The sequence below is a fragment of the Amblyomma maculatum genome, chromosome 2 (genome assembly GCF_055883805.1).
Source record: "Amblyomma maculatum isolate TAMU_Amacu chromosome 2, ASM5588380v1, whole genome shotgun sequence".
NCBI classification, from domain to species: Eukaryota; Metazoa; Arthropoda; class Arachnida; order Ixodida; family Ixodidae; genus Amblyomma; species Amblyomma maculatum.
The window spans coordinates 103531836-103547045 of NC_139345.1; the positions used below are offsets into that span (position 1 = coordinate 103531836).

Genomic DNA, 15210 nt, shown 5'->3' on the forward strand with positions numbered 1-15210 from the left:
CACCTGTTCCCTGATCAATCTTGTTCTCTTCTTATATTGTAACTTAAATTTATTAGTTTATTCACCACTCAAGCAACTGAGCATCCCAGTTCACGTGCTGCCGAACTTCTAAGGAATAGTGTTCCTGGCCATGCTGAAAAGCCGCCCTGCTCAAGCAGGTGAGGACCACGGAAAGTTCCGCATACAAAACCTATTTCTGCCTTACATAACACAAAATAATTGTAAAAATGTTGACAATTGCTTTTTATCCTGAGGTGTATTTTAATTAATCGATGCGTCATGTAGACACTAGATCGCTGCACGGGCCTCAGTCTGAAGCCTGAGCCAGGCCCCAGCCGAGGCCCGAAGCCCGAGCCCCGTACAGGCCCGTGGCTTCAAGCCCGGATCCGGCGAGGGCCCACTAAATTCACGCTGTATTGGGCCCACACCGGCTCTTGAAGCTCGGAGTGAACCCAGCCCTAGCCCAGCGCAGGCCCAACCCGGGCCCGTTATCCCAGTAACGTGTGAGATAAATTGCTCACACTGAGTAACAAGACTCCCACTACACAAATAAAGAAGTGCCTGACAAAGAAGCTCAAACATAGCTATAACGCTTGAAGCATTGTTCTTGCGAGAAAATGAAGTGCCGGTGAGGCACATCACCCGGTCGGCGTTTTGGACAGTGATCTCCCAGCCGAGCATGAGGTAACATAGTAGGAAGAGTCAAGAGCCAAGCCAGAAGGGTTACAAACGCAGTTATAAAGTAATTTGGTTGCAAATCTTGAGAAAAAATACAGTCATACTTTACAGCCTTCGATATCAAAGTATTAAAGCATCTTCTAAACATGTGAAATAGCGTCTTTAAACACCATTTTGTGGGTATAATTCACGCCAGAACTGGTCGGATCTCAATGGAGAAGAAAAGCGGAACCGTTTGTGTAAGTCCCAAGGGACTCAGACTACAAAGGACATCGTAGTGAAGAGCTCCGGATCATTTCGACCACGTAAGGTTCTTTAAAGTGCACTGAGGTCACATACCACACGGGTGTCGTGTACTCTGCCTCATTCTTAAAGCTACCACTGCGCCCAAGGTCAAACCCGTGTACCTGGGCTCAACGGTCAAGCGCCTTAACCAGTCAGCTACCACGGTGCGGTAATGAGCATATGTTATTAAACTAAACTTTTCCCAGTGCGCACCATTGATTTAATTCATCCATGTCCATGCTGTAAAGCCCCAAGTATACTTTACTGCATAAAACAACAAAACTTGACATCACCTCTCTATATGCACGGGCCTAACCCTGAGCCTGGCCGGGACCTGTAAGTTTAGACCTGGGACAGGCGAAACAGCTCACGTCCCGACCCCGCTCGGCCTGGGGACAAATGCGAGCCTATGCAAGGCTCTAGTAGACACTACCTATAGATTTTTAAGAAATCTTTGTCGTCTTTACTTCTGAGCGCTGCATCGAATCCTTGTTAAAAGTGGTAATACAGGCTATACAGCCAAGCAAAAGTTGCGCGATATTTTTTTAAGTAATTAGAATTATAATTCGATTACTTTTCAAGTGTAATACTATCATGAGTGCTTAGAAGCATCATAGAAAACGGCCTACACAGGGGCTGTTAAAACACCTTCGCTTGTCTGCGTTATTCACTGACGGTGTGTGCGCTGTGTGCTGTGTCATTCTGAAGCGGCCAGCGGAAAGCAAGCTTGTGCGAGATATGCAGCACCTGAGCCCCAACCGCAGCTGGAATACCTTGTTTTGTCATTACCACTCGCTCGAGACGCCACCTGTGGAAGCAGGATACACGCGCTCATTGTCGTAGCAATATGGTTTGGGGGTTCGCGCACACTGAATATATAGACATCTTACAGAGAGCAGTTCGATTTGCGCACAAGTGGCGTAACCGCCGTACGTCGCTATTTGGACCCTTTTAGCGGCGTATTGATGTTGTTCTGCTTGTACCGCATGTCGAGTGCATTTTAAGAAGTCATTCGTTAATGGCAAAGCGTCCGGTGATCTTGTTTTGTATTGTTTGCTCTCAACATGCAACGGACGCTCAGCGAAGGAAATAAAGATAAATATAGCGCCCCGTCCGCCATGCACTTGGACTCGCGTTCGTTCCCCACAAAAGGACAAAATGTCTTTTTTGACCTCTTAGACCATACCCATTAAACCAGACGCAGGTTACTTTTGTCCTTTTTTGATGTCTTTACTAAGTCTTGTGTCGATTTCATGCCGTGCGGTGCACGGCATGAAATCAATATCAATACCTTCGTCGGAGGGTTGCAGGGGCTGGTGTTCTTATCACGCCCTCAAAAGAATCTGGCAAATAGACACGCCTAAAATACAATGGAACCGCGCCGATAACGTCTATAGTTTCACAACAGCACATCCGCGAAGCGCCGCCAAACCGGGCGAAGACTTTGATCCCGGGAGTGATTTGTAATGACGCCTATACGCATGCGTTTCGATAACTACTCAACAGCTCACCGTTTGACGCTGCATCTAATAATTTGTGGCTGACCGGATTACGAAAGGCTTGTCGCTTTTTAGCCAGTGGTACCAATAAATCAAATCTGCTGCTAAACTCCGCAGTACCAAGGGATGACCACCTGTTAATTTTTGACCTCTACTTCTAAAGCAATGTACAATAATGTCGAGGGTGATGTTGGAAGCTGGGAAATATGATGGGACACCTTTCTTATGGTGGTTTTCGTGGCGCTCCGCGGCCGTTTCTCGGAAGTTCTTTAATGTGCACATTTCTGTGAATAATTACTAGCGTCGAAAAAAAATTTCTAGGATCTCCAAGAACGATTTGTTCGCGAATCACGCAAGCAGCAGTGATATAATGCCTGTTGAGCTGCAAAAAGCTTGCTATTCCCAATCTTCTGAACGCATGTATAAAGTAAAATTATGCGGTGCAGACATGTAAATACTTTTTTTTTTGGTTGAGACGTACGGTACTGCCTTGCTGCAGAGCAGGGAACTCGAGTTACCCTTTTTTCTTTCTTTTCTTTCTGAAATACCTGCCTAAAGTGGAGAAAGCGCCATACTGCGCATGTCCTTAACATTCATCGGCGACATGCTCCCGACAGCACACTTGATAGGATAATCGATGCATATCGAAGAATGGTTGTGGGAGGTATAGTAGCAAAAAACAAAAGGGGGGGGGGGGGGGGGGGGAGGCTACGCATTGGCAGCGAGATCATGTGACCAAATATGGCCCATGTGTCACGAAATCGCGTAGATTTTCGTCGTGTCAGCTCAGCGCGAAGAGAGCTCTGAGCTTTGCGCGCATCGGTGTCACCTCCTCATCACCACTCGGCGGCAATAGTGACTCACCCGGCCGGAGAAGCAACCGGAATTCTCCAAAAGTTTCAGCCGAAGCTGACGTCAGCGGGAGAAAGAAAGGGCGCTTGCAGAATGAGTCGTGTATGTGCGCGCCTGCCTTGACGTATTGTAACAGACAGGCGCGGTGCGCCCTATTTTTCGAGGTCACGTCGCTTCAGCCAGCAAGCCAGTGTTGCAGCGAGTCTTGCAGTGAGTGTTGCAGTGCTACTGCTCGGCTCATGGGATCAGCCCGCTGCTCGGCAAGCCCACTGATCTGGGAGGGAGCGGCGTTCGTCTACAGGACCGTCACATTGTGACACTCTTAACGTCGGTATGCGACAGCACCCGGTGAACAATTTGGTTTTTGACTCTCTCGTGTATTATTCAGTGTTGTAAATCCGCTGTGTTTATTCAAGGCACTTTAGTTTCATGATTTGCCTTGCCTTTCAGTGAACATCTTGTATGTGTATCTTGTATGTGGATTCCTCTGTATCGTCTCTTGCTGTGCATAAAGTTTATTTTGTTCGTTAATTCTGACCCCGACCCTTACTCTGGCTTGAACCGACGAAAGCTGTGCACTAAGCGGCCACCCATTCTCTCATTACAAGCAGCTCACTTCCGGCTGAGCTTGCCACGCAAGTCGAGGGTGTCTCCTTTGAGATCGGAACAGCTACCCCTCCACACTCAAAGGGTGTGTGGGAGCGTGCGTGCCAATAGTGCCGCATCGTTAATAACTTATAAATAATAACGGGTGACGAAATACCCTCACGCTGTAAACAATCTATACACCGCCTCACAAACTGCTTGCAGCACTGCGAAGGATAAGGAAATGAAGGTGATACGTACTAAAGTATTTTGTCCCTACGCTCCTGTCCACCTCGCCAATATATGACGATGCCGATCGGCGCTCAGGAACGTAATTACGTAGTGCGCTCTATCAAGATTTGCCCAGTTTGGCCTTACCTCTCTTAGTGCCACAAACTGCATGTGAGACAAAGTATGTGCGCCTGAGTTGCTTTATGGGTGCTGTGGAAACTTTTGTTGCCCCAATATAAAAAACAACCAGCCAGTTCTAACCATAGCATGTTTGACTATACGCCAGTGTTATCTTACCGCCGTTAATATCAACCCCACTAGGTTGACGGTCTGTAGACGCTGGCTGGTGAGCGCCGTTGCACTTATTGTATCCTCTCTCTGCGGCGGACCTCAGCCTCGCTTCGCTCCCGCTCCTGGGAATAAGCGAGCCGGGCCCGATTGGCTCAATAGTCGGGGGCAGTACCCCGCTCTTTGACGATAGAAGAGGCGCCGCAACGTCGTTCACTGCGGAAGCGCAGGCCGGCGTTGCTGGAACTGTGGCCTTGTTTCTCGCAGATGGCTCTGTCTTCTCGGATTTGATGTACGTCACCAAGTCGTTCACCTGCACGAACAACAGTCGCGGGAAGGCGCGAAAGAAGAATGAGAGTCCGCATTACAGCTTCTACAGACCATTTGCACGTTCAAGTACAGTACTGTCACAAACATAAGTGAGTAGAGTTCCACACCAATATCTGCACACCTCACACCACAGTAGCAGTGCTTGCATGAGTAATAGTTGGTAATTTTTGAAAACAGGGAGTTGAACCCAAAATAAACCCGGAACTCGAACGAAATCAGCATTTGTCCGCAACAGGAAACGGATCGGATTTGCTACTTTTTGTGGCTAAGTGAGAATTGGCACCGAACAGGAATGATTCAAATTAACCATTCCGAACCGGTATGGTTCAGCCAGTATCGAACCAGAACCGGAACTCTATCCTTTCAAAAGCGAGTGTTTTACGGCTTTTCCACCAAATGATAGGAAGGGAAGGGAGGCGGGAGGTAATGTGTCATTGGCTAGAGGTCATGCCCAAAGTCTTCATCCAACATCTGTAATGCGGCTATAGTACTTATGTGCCCTTTGCAGAGAGTCTTAGGGAACACATCCAGCGAATATAGTGTAAAAATAAAACTATAAGAGGGCCTACACGCTATAAGAAGAATAAAAAGAAAACATTAAGTTATAAAATAAAGTACAAGGAGGGGGAGGGCAAAAATATCGCGTCAGCCTTTAGCGATGCAGTAAAATAGCCATCAGAGTATTAAATTGAGTAGAATATATTTTAACGTCCTCACGTACTATAGGGCTAAAATGTAAGACAAGTCGACAGTACCACACCTGAGCGATGGCCAAATTCTTGAGCTGCGGGTTGTAGTGCATCACTAGCACATACACACAGAACAGCAACAGCAGGGACGCCGCCTCGTACCTTCAAAGACAAGAAAGGGGCCACGTGATGTGCAGAAATGGCACAGTGACGCTTGTGTCATGCATAACAACCCCCTTCACGCCGTGTTGTAAAGAGCTCTCTAGTTTGTGCAAAACAAAGCATTTGCCCTGCATTTTAGGGGGTTCCGCAGTGAAAGTATATCGCAAAATAAGCTCTGGGAGATTTACACTTCGCCAGCGCATAGAATAAAAGAGGTAAAGTGTGCTAGAAGATAAAGAAAAAACGCACTCGCAAATCAGTATAGAAGTAAAAGATCTGAAAAATTAAGTAAATGAATTAAGCAGACAAAAATCTCCAAAACTAAGCTAAAACGTCTTCTGAAGTCCTTAAGCATCCCATTTCATTTTCTTTTTCTGCTCTGCTTTCCGATGCTCTGAGCCCGAACTACATCTTGCTGCACGATCTGTGGAAATTCACAAGAGGAAATCAATCATATTTCATCCTCCAACTACACAGTCACTTCAATAATTGGCACACTTGATACGACACCCCTCTGCAGCATAACTTAGAACTTCCTCGTGTCTCTACATCGTTAGAAAGCCTAGGCGACATCCCACTACTATCGGAGTAAACAGGGCTTCGTGCTTATCCTTCCTAACAGAGGTGAACTAAATAGCTACATGTCATAAACACGTACAAATTGCAGGCATCGTAGCATATGATCCTGCAGAAAGGTGCCATCAATTAAATTACAATTGGTATTGCACCATTTTCATAATATCATTTCAAGGGATTCACCCACTGATCGTTATTTAGTCATACCCTGCGTCAGCCACAGCCGTCCTATTACAGAAGAACGTTCTCTGATCAGATTTTTTTATCAGACTTCTTGACGCCCCTAGTTACGATCCGCCGGGAAATACACAGTTACGGTAAAACAGCCAGAGATTTGCAGATTGAAACTATTACATTACTCTAACAAGAACTCTAATTCAACAAAATTCTAGTTAAATATTCCATATATGCAGATCATATGCTCCATGTCCGCTTTAACTTAATCGAGGCAGCAAACTGCGCTCCTCGGTAAATGTGGAGAGATAATGCCACGCTGTGTCGTATACCAGTGGACGGTGCTGTCGGCGATGCAGGCTGCGAGCACGCTGACGCTGGCCACATACAGCAGACAGTCTCGCACGATAGGGTACCACTCCAGCTGCACTGTCTGCAAGGCAGTGTCATTTCATGATAATAATCATCTCTGCAAACATTAACGACACTGTAACATTTGAAATAGGCAAAAAATTTACGTATTCCATCTCGTTTTTTCTGAGCGCCTGAGTGGTAGACATGACGCTTAAATTTTAGCTCTGTGCCGTTTCTACAAAACAACAACAAAAACTTGTGCAACCTTACAAACCGCCGTTCGAGAATTCCGCCTAAAGCCATTTCTCCACCGCCGGGAGGCATGTTTATCAAAGCAGTTCCCAGAAAGTACGACCGCTTCCAGATTTTTCAATGTCAGTGGACACAGCCAAGAGCGCAAAGTGACCCTTTTTCTCACACCAAAATCATTAGGCTGTCTCGAGAACAATGAGCGTCCCCGCCCAATGCGAGCTTTCACAAAAGGACCGCGTGTTGTCACCGGACGTGATGCTTAACGCCGGCGGTTGCGAGTATGCGTGCCGCAGGTTTCAAAAACATACCGCAGTAAATGTGTGCGCAGCCGCGTTTGATGGTCTGTAACGCCATTACGACAGAACATTGGTCCGTCAGTAAAGTGGAAGCGGGTAGGTTCGCACCATTCATTTCATTTCATGCTGACATATAGCTCAAGTATACAAGCTGGCAGCTCAGAAACTAGCATCGTCTCGTAGACAGGCCACTACTACTAGAAGGATTGTCCGCTGCTCGCTAGAGCGCACATTCGCGTATTTCTGGCAGGCAACTCACCGTGCAGAGCAAATAGATGCCCGTCACACTGGTGACTCCGAGGATGTTGAACACGGCCGAGCCAACAATGGCGCCGACGCCGATGTCTCCCTCCGTTACAAAGGAACCTGCATGATTAATTGTGTTTTGCTGACAAAGAGTCAGACATACTGCAGTCATAGCGCTCTTGCCCAAGTCCACACCGCGTCGTCTGGACGAGAAGCGCGCACGAAGACAACAATGCATTTACACAAATTATCGTGCTCTGACATGGCAAATATTTTGCCAGGCATTTCGGATCAAGCTGTATATATAAGCGGTTCTTCATATATTCTGCCTAGGTCTCGCTACTTTCATTGAATATGTATATACCTGCAAATCTGGCGACTAGTGAAGAATTTCATCTTGATATTTAGAGGATAACGTACGCCCCCAATGATTAGTAGGTCCCATTTGTTTTTTATCATACTGAGCTGTTACCAATATGCGACCTCGTTTGTCGACATATAGGGAGCCTGCATAAGCGATTTCCGATCGCTGGTTAATAAAGATTCTTGTACAGCCAGATTCAATGCTCGGGAGAACAAGCGTATGTGGAGTCACTCGTAGTTTCTTCTACGCAGCAATATCTGAAAGCTGAACACTATCTTTTAGCATTATCTGCGTCCAGATATGGCGCTCTCGCCGAAGTTCTCTGGGCAATCATCGAATCGTAAGTTCTTTTCACTAATTTGCGTATCGTCCTTCAGAAAGTACCCGTCTTTCAAAATTAACGGTACATTTAGTAGTGTGTAGAAATTATGCGACCGAAAATACGCCTTTGGCTATATCGAACGATTTTCGTAGCTGTGGCAGTGCCTTACCACTGATAATAGTCGAGAAATATGAGTCGTATACTTGGCTCTCCATAGCCAACTGTTTTACAGAGCAGCTCTTTGGCACCCGTTCCTGCGTTTCGCGTCGTCGTCGTCGCCGTCGGCGTCGTCTGCCCCCCTCTCAGCCCCCCAGCTCAGCCACCCTCTTCCTCCGTGGCAGCGACCGCGTGCGCTCCGGTCACGTGTACCCCCCCCCCCCCCCCTTCCTGCGTGGCGGCGACAGTGTTCTCCGGTTGCCGAAGCGCCCGCTCGCTATCAGCGGATCACGGTGCCTGCATCCCAAGCCGAAACGCAGGGCCACGTTGTCTTGACTTGGCGTCAGCGGCGCACAACATTTCTATGGGCCCACGCGCTGCCTCCCGCACCCTCCCGATAACTTAATTGCTGTCTTCATTTCTCCGACCACAAAGCTTCCTTCATAACAGTAAATAACTGTTAGCTAAGTGTTTCTTGAAGGAATATGTGTGAAAAATTAAAAAAGTTGTCTGTAATTGTACATACACGTCTTTCTCGAAATCTTTTTTAGACTGAACGATGGGTCGGTGGGTTTTCGTAGATCACCAGTGGGTCCTCTAATTAAGAATCTACGATCTAGCCAGCGGAAAACTTGTCATTTTCGATTACACCAGTGACAAAACAGTTGCAAGTATCAAATAGCCGGCCGGCATATAATGCATTCTTTTGAAATGGCTGCAGAGAACCAATACTTTCCATATTAAGGCAGCGTACTAATGTTCCAATCCTAGCAATTATGCGATCTTTCACCCGATGAGATTATTTTTAAAACAAGACGCTCTCTAGAATTGTGTGCCACATGTGGTTCAACCACGTGGGCAGATGTTACCGATTCTCATTTTGTAGAGAGAAACTCAAAAGAAGAAAGCAATGTTTCTCTATCGAGAAGCCGCTCATAGTGATCGTGAAGCGTCATACAGCCGTTATATCCAGACACTTTTCTATCTCGTTGTCGCAGTCGGCAATGAGTGAATTCATCGCAAAGCAACACCGCACGGCTCACTGTCATAGGCCACATATGAACAATTCGTGATATAGATGGTGATGTCAGTTCGGCATGCCTGATCACGATCACCTATCGGTTCCAATGAGATCCATTGATATTAAGTTGAAATATAGGCTCATGACTGTCCGTCCGAGCGTGCGTGCGTTCGCGAGAAGTGCCACACTTGTCAAGATTCCGCAGGATACCGCAAGTTTGTGACGGCATCGGCCATAACAAGACTTGATGTCAAGAACGGATGTGACGTTATCATGACGTTACGTCTGGACATGAGCGATGACTTCACCCCAGGCGATTCATGTATATACAAAGTTGATCACACCGTGCGTCCGATCCTGGTGTTCGTGATGCGCATTTCATTTGGCGCTTCCTTGAATGCCGCACCCCACAGCACATAAAAGCAGACGCAATAAAGCAGCAGTCAGCGGCGTTTCAAACAAAGGCTCATTCCCAACAGACATCGTTCCCATAGATGATTCTCAGCCTAGCATGAAATCGTTTGACTAGCCGGCGCTGAAATACGTGCGGCATTATAGCAACTCGCTTTGAAGTCTTTCTTCTAGTGTGTCCCTTATGAGCGACCGTACAGCATCTCTGCTGTAGAAAAAAATGTGTAATTTACTCACTTAGTTCTCTCAGGAATATTATATGCTCCCATGTAATATTCCTTTTTACATGTAATAAATGTTTGTTTAGAGCATACCTTCACTGCGTTGCATGCGGGAATATGTGCTCGCAAAAATGTGAAATTCCCCTATCTGGTATATCACCCATCTACAAACTCTGCCTGTTTTTCATCTATATAAAGCAAACGTATTTACGTTCGCACCAACTTTTTACTTGGATGATGGGTATTGTTCAACAACAACGAAAAACAAAAAATTTCTTTCTCAACCGTGAAGAGGCTAAATCTACTCTTCTCAGTTGCTGTTATTTGATTTTATAAAGAACAAAGAGATACAATATTACGGTATATACCATGGTTTCCTAATCTTTTAATGATTTCTCTCTTATTCTACCTTTCCCTCTGGAACCGTACCACCTTCAATCATAATCTCGCACTTACCAATGATGGCCGAGTATAACTCAGGCGACGAAGTGCCCACGGCCATGACTGTAGCACCAGCGACATCCGACGATATCTTGAGCGCTGTTGTACGAAATAGGAAATTAAGGGTGAGGCACGAATAGTAAAAACTTAAAAAAAAAAAACAATTATCAATACGCCAGTCCACAACAAACAAAAATACTTTTATAGACAATCATTTATAGGCCCCTCCCCAAGATGTTTGCCCAGCCGGAGATATGTGGCTGCAACATTCAACCGTTTCATGTCAGCCCTTAATGCATGTTCTAGTTGCTAGGGTTTGCAATTTCGTAGCGCCTGTTGCACTTCGCGACTCCTAGTAAAGCGATATAATTAGTAAAATGGATATAACGATATATGATACCGTTGGCAAGCAACAGGTAGTGACATTTTCTTCATAAACTTATTATTTCGTCTCTGAGAAAAGGGACTGGCTTACATAAGGTTACCGCTCACGACAAATAAGCGCTAGTTTATCGTGAAATCATTAAACGACCACTATTCTGCCTAGGCTTACCCTAAAAGCAGTCCTGCATATTACCAATTTAGACACCACCTCTCAGTTTGAAATTATCAATTTTTCAACGGTGTACGTATAAAAAGAAGCATACTCGAACTCTTTATCGTCTGCGGCTAACCCTCAAACATACCTGCATTAAAAACACCTTCAAAGGCAAAGTTCCACCATAGGGTAAATCTTGGTTGTATCTACTTATATTTACTAAGCACTGACACCGCTATAGCAGCAAATCATAATTGTTAACCAGCTTTTCAGCTAGTTTTGAGCATATACGCCATGGCCAATTATTTCGTCGAAGTTTTTCGCTTCTTTCAAATATCGACGACAGCAGCGTCACATGCCCCACAAAGTGCGCGTCATTACATGACACTATGATGACAAATCACGCAAAGGTGCTTAACTCACGTAGCGTCTCAAAAGAAAAAAAAACATCCCACCGGCGAGTATTCAAAGAATGCCTACCGCTCAGTCCACGGAGATCGCGAACAAAATTGAGACTTACTCTAGTAAGATAAATTTATGCATTTTTGTCCTCCTACTTGCCATGCTATATAGTGCTAGTTGCATGAAGTAAGCAGGACGAAGGGAGCGCAAACATATAAGCGCTGACTAGAAAATGATGGTACTTTAATACAATAAATTGCTAGTCAGCGCTTAAGTGTGTCTACTCTTCCTACATCTCGTCTTTCTTTTTTCTTTCGCTGTTTTTTCTTTTCAGAACTGCCAACCGATTCGGCCAGCAACGAATTTTATACTTCATATTTAGTGCGCCGTTTTCTAAACATTACCACCTCAAAGGGGAGGCAGTCTTAAGAAGGTGCTGACTTAACGTTTAACATGCCGCTAAAAATGCAACGCAGTGCAATTCCCAGACAGGGACAAACAAAAAATATATAACGGACAAAGTGAGGTGTTGTCCCGTCTTTTATTCGTCCGGCTCTTAAATGTGCGATGTGTTGCATTTTTACCTGTCACGAATTACAAACTAGACCGATCAGCCACGCTCGCAAGAAACACGCTGCATTCGTAAAATAAGTAAAAGATGTTAATCATTTCTTAACAACGGGTGCTGAGACACGATGATAAAAAGTGCTCGGATGCCATCATGCAAAACAGCAATAGTGGCTGTATGGCAACTCAGCAGCACAGCGAAAATGGCTACGTAGGCAGCACAACGCACTTTTGAGCGTAAGTTGTGCTTTAACGTTTGTGCGCCGGCATCGGGAGATATACCTGTATACCTATACCTAAGCCTATATACCTATTCCTATATGAACGGATGTTGCTTCATACCGTGCAAACCTCTAGTCGCGACAGTAATGAGTGGAGTGCGCTTTCCGGAAAGACTACCTATAGATGTCCCGGAGCATTTACTCCGAACATGCAGTATATGCTTTCTAACAGGATTTCAAAGAATGCTTTTGTCAGCAATACGTAGGCAACTGTGTGTACGCAAGTATACCCGTGCTGCTTATGGTGTAGACAGAAGCATTTTCTAAAAAGGATGGAAAAGTCCCACAAGAAACCCGGGCCGTGCTAAGCAATTTTCGTCGTTTCTATTCATGCCTACAATACCTGAGATACTAGCTACAAGGAGGGTTGGCCAGAACCAGATGATGACGGATGTATTCTTTTTAAGGGTCGAATACAAACGTAAAAACATTACGATAAAAGAATCAACTCGGAAGCAGACATGGTTCCTCAAGAGATATTTTAAACCATTTTCTCTCTCAGCCTCTCTTCGTATCGAGAAATTAATTCAGTACGATTTACCTACGCAATATAATATATATATATATATATACATATATATATATATATATATATATATATATATATATATATATATATTACGCGAATTATTTCACATAAGGGGTGCGATAATGAATAACAGGACTGCGTTGTTAAAAGTTGACGTTTTACGAGCTTCACCTGCCCTTTTATTTTAAGCCGTTCTTTTAAAGGAATAGACAAGACTCTAAAATAGAAAAATAAAGAAGGCCACGACCATTGCTTCTTGCTGTTTTCTGCTTCGATGCAGGCTAGAGTATCCGGAAGCGAAGTTTCCACTGCATTGCCTGCATTTCTGTTCCTGCTGGTCTGCGTTTGCCTAAAGTTTGATGTTGTGCCCACTCCTATCTTGGTCCAGGCTAGACCGATAGTATGTATAAAATAAATAAATAAATGAAATAAGGAGTGGAAGCTGCGCCTGCAGAATCTAAACTGAAAATTCTATTGCTCTATTGCAGCTAAGCGGGTGCATCTGCATTTACGAGCATTAAACATGCAGCACTCTTGTTATTTGCCAGGGCGCCGACGGGAACACGTGTCTGAGATAATTATACTTGAAAATCATAAAGTAATATTTAACCAAATCGGAAGTTTCTGCAACACATCACTCGTTTTTATCAATATCTTTACTCTTTTCTCGTTAAAACTTCCCGTCGAGCTGCTCTAACGACTTACACAAAGAACAATACAAAGTTGAACGTTGAAATAGCCCCACATGAATGAAGGGCACCTCAGTAGAGCTCCTTGATGGCACGTGTACTGCACGTGCGCACAAAGCCAGGGAGATTTCCATAATTCCCTCAGATCAACGCTCATTTCCAACTGCCGAACTATTCCTATCAGCGTATTTTCAACCAGCAGTAACATCAGGGGCATTGTCATGTCTCCAAAACGAAGCTCTCCTATAATAGCCACCGCACTATCACAGGTACGGTCTCCTCTTTTTCACGCAAATCTATGTTAAATTTCGTCCGTCTAGCCAGCCGAACATTATTCGGGCCAGTTGATTCTAGGCGTGATATTGTGCCACACGTATGCATGCTACGATGGGAACCAGAAGGCAAAGCAAAAAAGCAAACAAATTCACCCACTCAGAACAAGCTGCATCATTCACTGATACTGTCAGCCTAGCAGCTGCTAATCACAGCATCTAATAGTCGCCCTTGGCAACGGGACTTCACGCGCTCCATGATTATGACGCCGGTGCGTCTTCAAGTGGCGTAACACGTAAGCGAGTGGTCACGCGCTGTTTCAAGGCGAATTTGCGACTATAACGTTTATCTCGTCCGAAAATCACGCAGTGGAAAGACACTCGCCGTCGGAGAGCAGCTCCAGGCAGGGCACGAAGTACTCGTCGCACACAATGGCCAGCATGCAGCAGAGGTAGGCGAGAGCCACGAAGTGCACGGCTACCCAGCCCCGCTGTCGCTGCTTGGCCGTGAAAGGGTCTCGCGGGAATTCGTTGATGGATGGAGGCACGCAGACACGAGCCAGGGAGGAGGCCGGTGCAAGCTGCTGCTGCCATGAGGAGGCGTTCTGGCCATCCTCTTCGGGTGCAGCAAGGTGGTAGGCTCTCGCGACGGTCGCATTTGAAACTGGGCCCGCGGTGGTGCCTGCGGTAAAAACATCGCCCGAAAAGGAAGATAAATTATAGAGTGAGTGAGAGTGAGTGAGTGAGTGAGTGAGTGAGTGAGTGAGTGAGTGAGTGAGTGAGTGAGTGAGTGAGTGAGTGAGTGAGTGAGTGAGTGAGTGAGTGAGTGAGTGAGTGCATGAGTGAGTGCATGAGTGAGTGAGTGCATGAGTGAGTGAGTGAGTGAGTGCATGAGTGAGTGAGTGAGTGAGTGCATGAGTGAGTGAGTGAGTGAGTGAGTGCATGAGTGAGTGAGTGAGTGAGTGCATGAGTGAGTGAGTGCATGAGTGAGTGAGTGCATGAGTGAGTGAGTGAGTGAGTGAGTGAGTGAGTGAGTGAGTGAGTGAGTGAGTGAGTGAGTGAGTGAGTGAGTGAGTGCATGAGTGAGTGAGTGAGTGCATGAGTGAGTGAGTGAGTGAGTGAGTGAGTTTGCGTTATAAAACAAAATGCCGTTGTAAGTTCCTCAGTCCAGAAAAAAAACCTCACCTCATGATGTAGATTTTCTCAGCGCTAAGTCGAACATGAAATGATTTCTCTGTAAAAAATTGGGAATTCTTTAGTTCTTGCGCAAGAAAGATCATTTTGCATAGCCTTCCACCACGGCACCTCTTTCTCTCTTTCCGCTTTCAATCCCACCTTCCTCTCTTCCCTTGCTGCGTGGTTGAGATGTCGAGGGAATAAGTGTGACAGATACCGCACCTTTCTTTTCTGTGAACCACTTATTATCATTATTATTATTAATGCTGAGGGGTCTGCTTTTATGTAATTTGCTAAATTGTTATATTATGGTGTCGAAAGAA

The 15210-nt window shown here is 45.5% G+C and overlaps 1 protein-coding gene across 3 annotated transcripts in view; it reads right to left on the minus strand.

The window, feature by feature from the left end:
* Positions 1-15210, minus strand: part of LOC146199443 (sodium/potassium/calcium exchanger 5-like) — an 84740-nt gene that overhangs the window by 9496 nt on the left and 60034 nt on the right. For all 3 annotated transcript variants that reach the window (XM_084594931.1, XM_084594930.1, XM_084594929.1), the window contains 6 exons: positions 14097-14393; positions 10449-10532; positions 7511-7617; positions 6682-6782; positions 5509-5599; positions 4428-4731 (listed from right to left, as the gene is read on the minus strand). In XM_084594931.1, coding sequence (XP_084451057.1) covers positions 4428-4731; positions 5509-5599; positions 6682-6782; positions 7511-7617; positions 10449-10532; positions 14097-14393 — 984 coding nt within the window. The remainder of the gene's footprint in view (positions 1-4427; positions 4732-5508; positions 5600-6681; positions 6783-7510; positions 7618-10448; positions 10533-14096; positions 14394-15210) is intronic.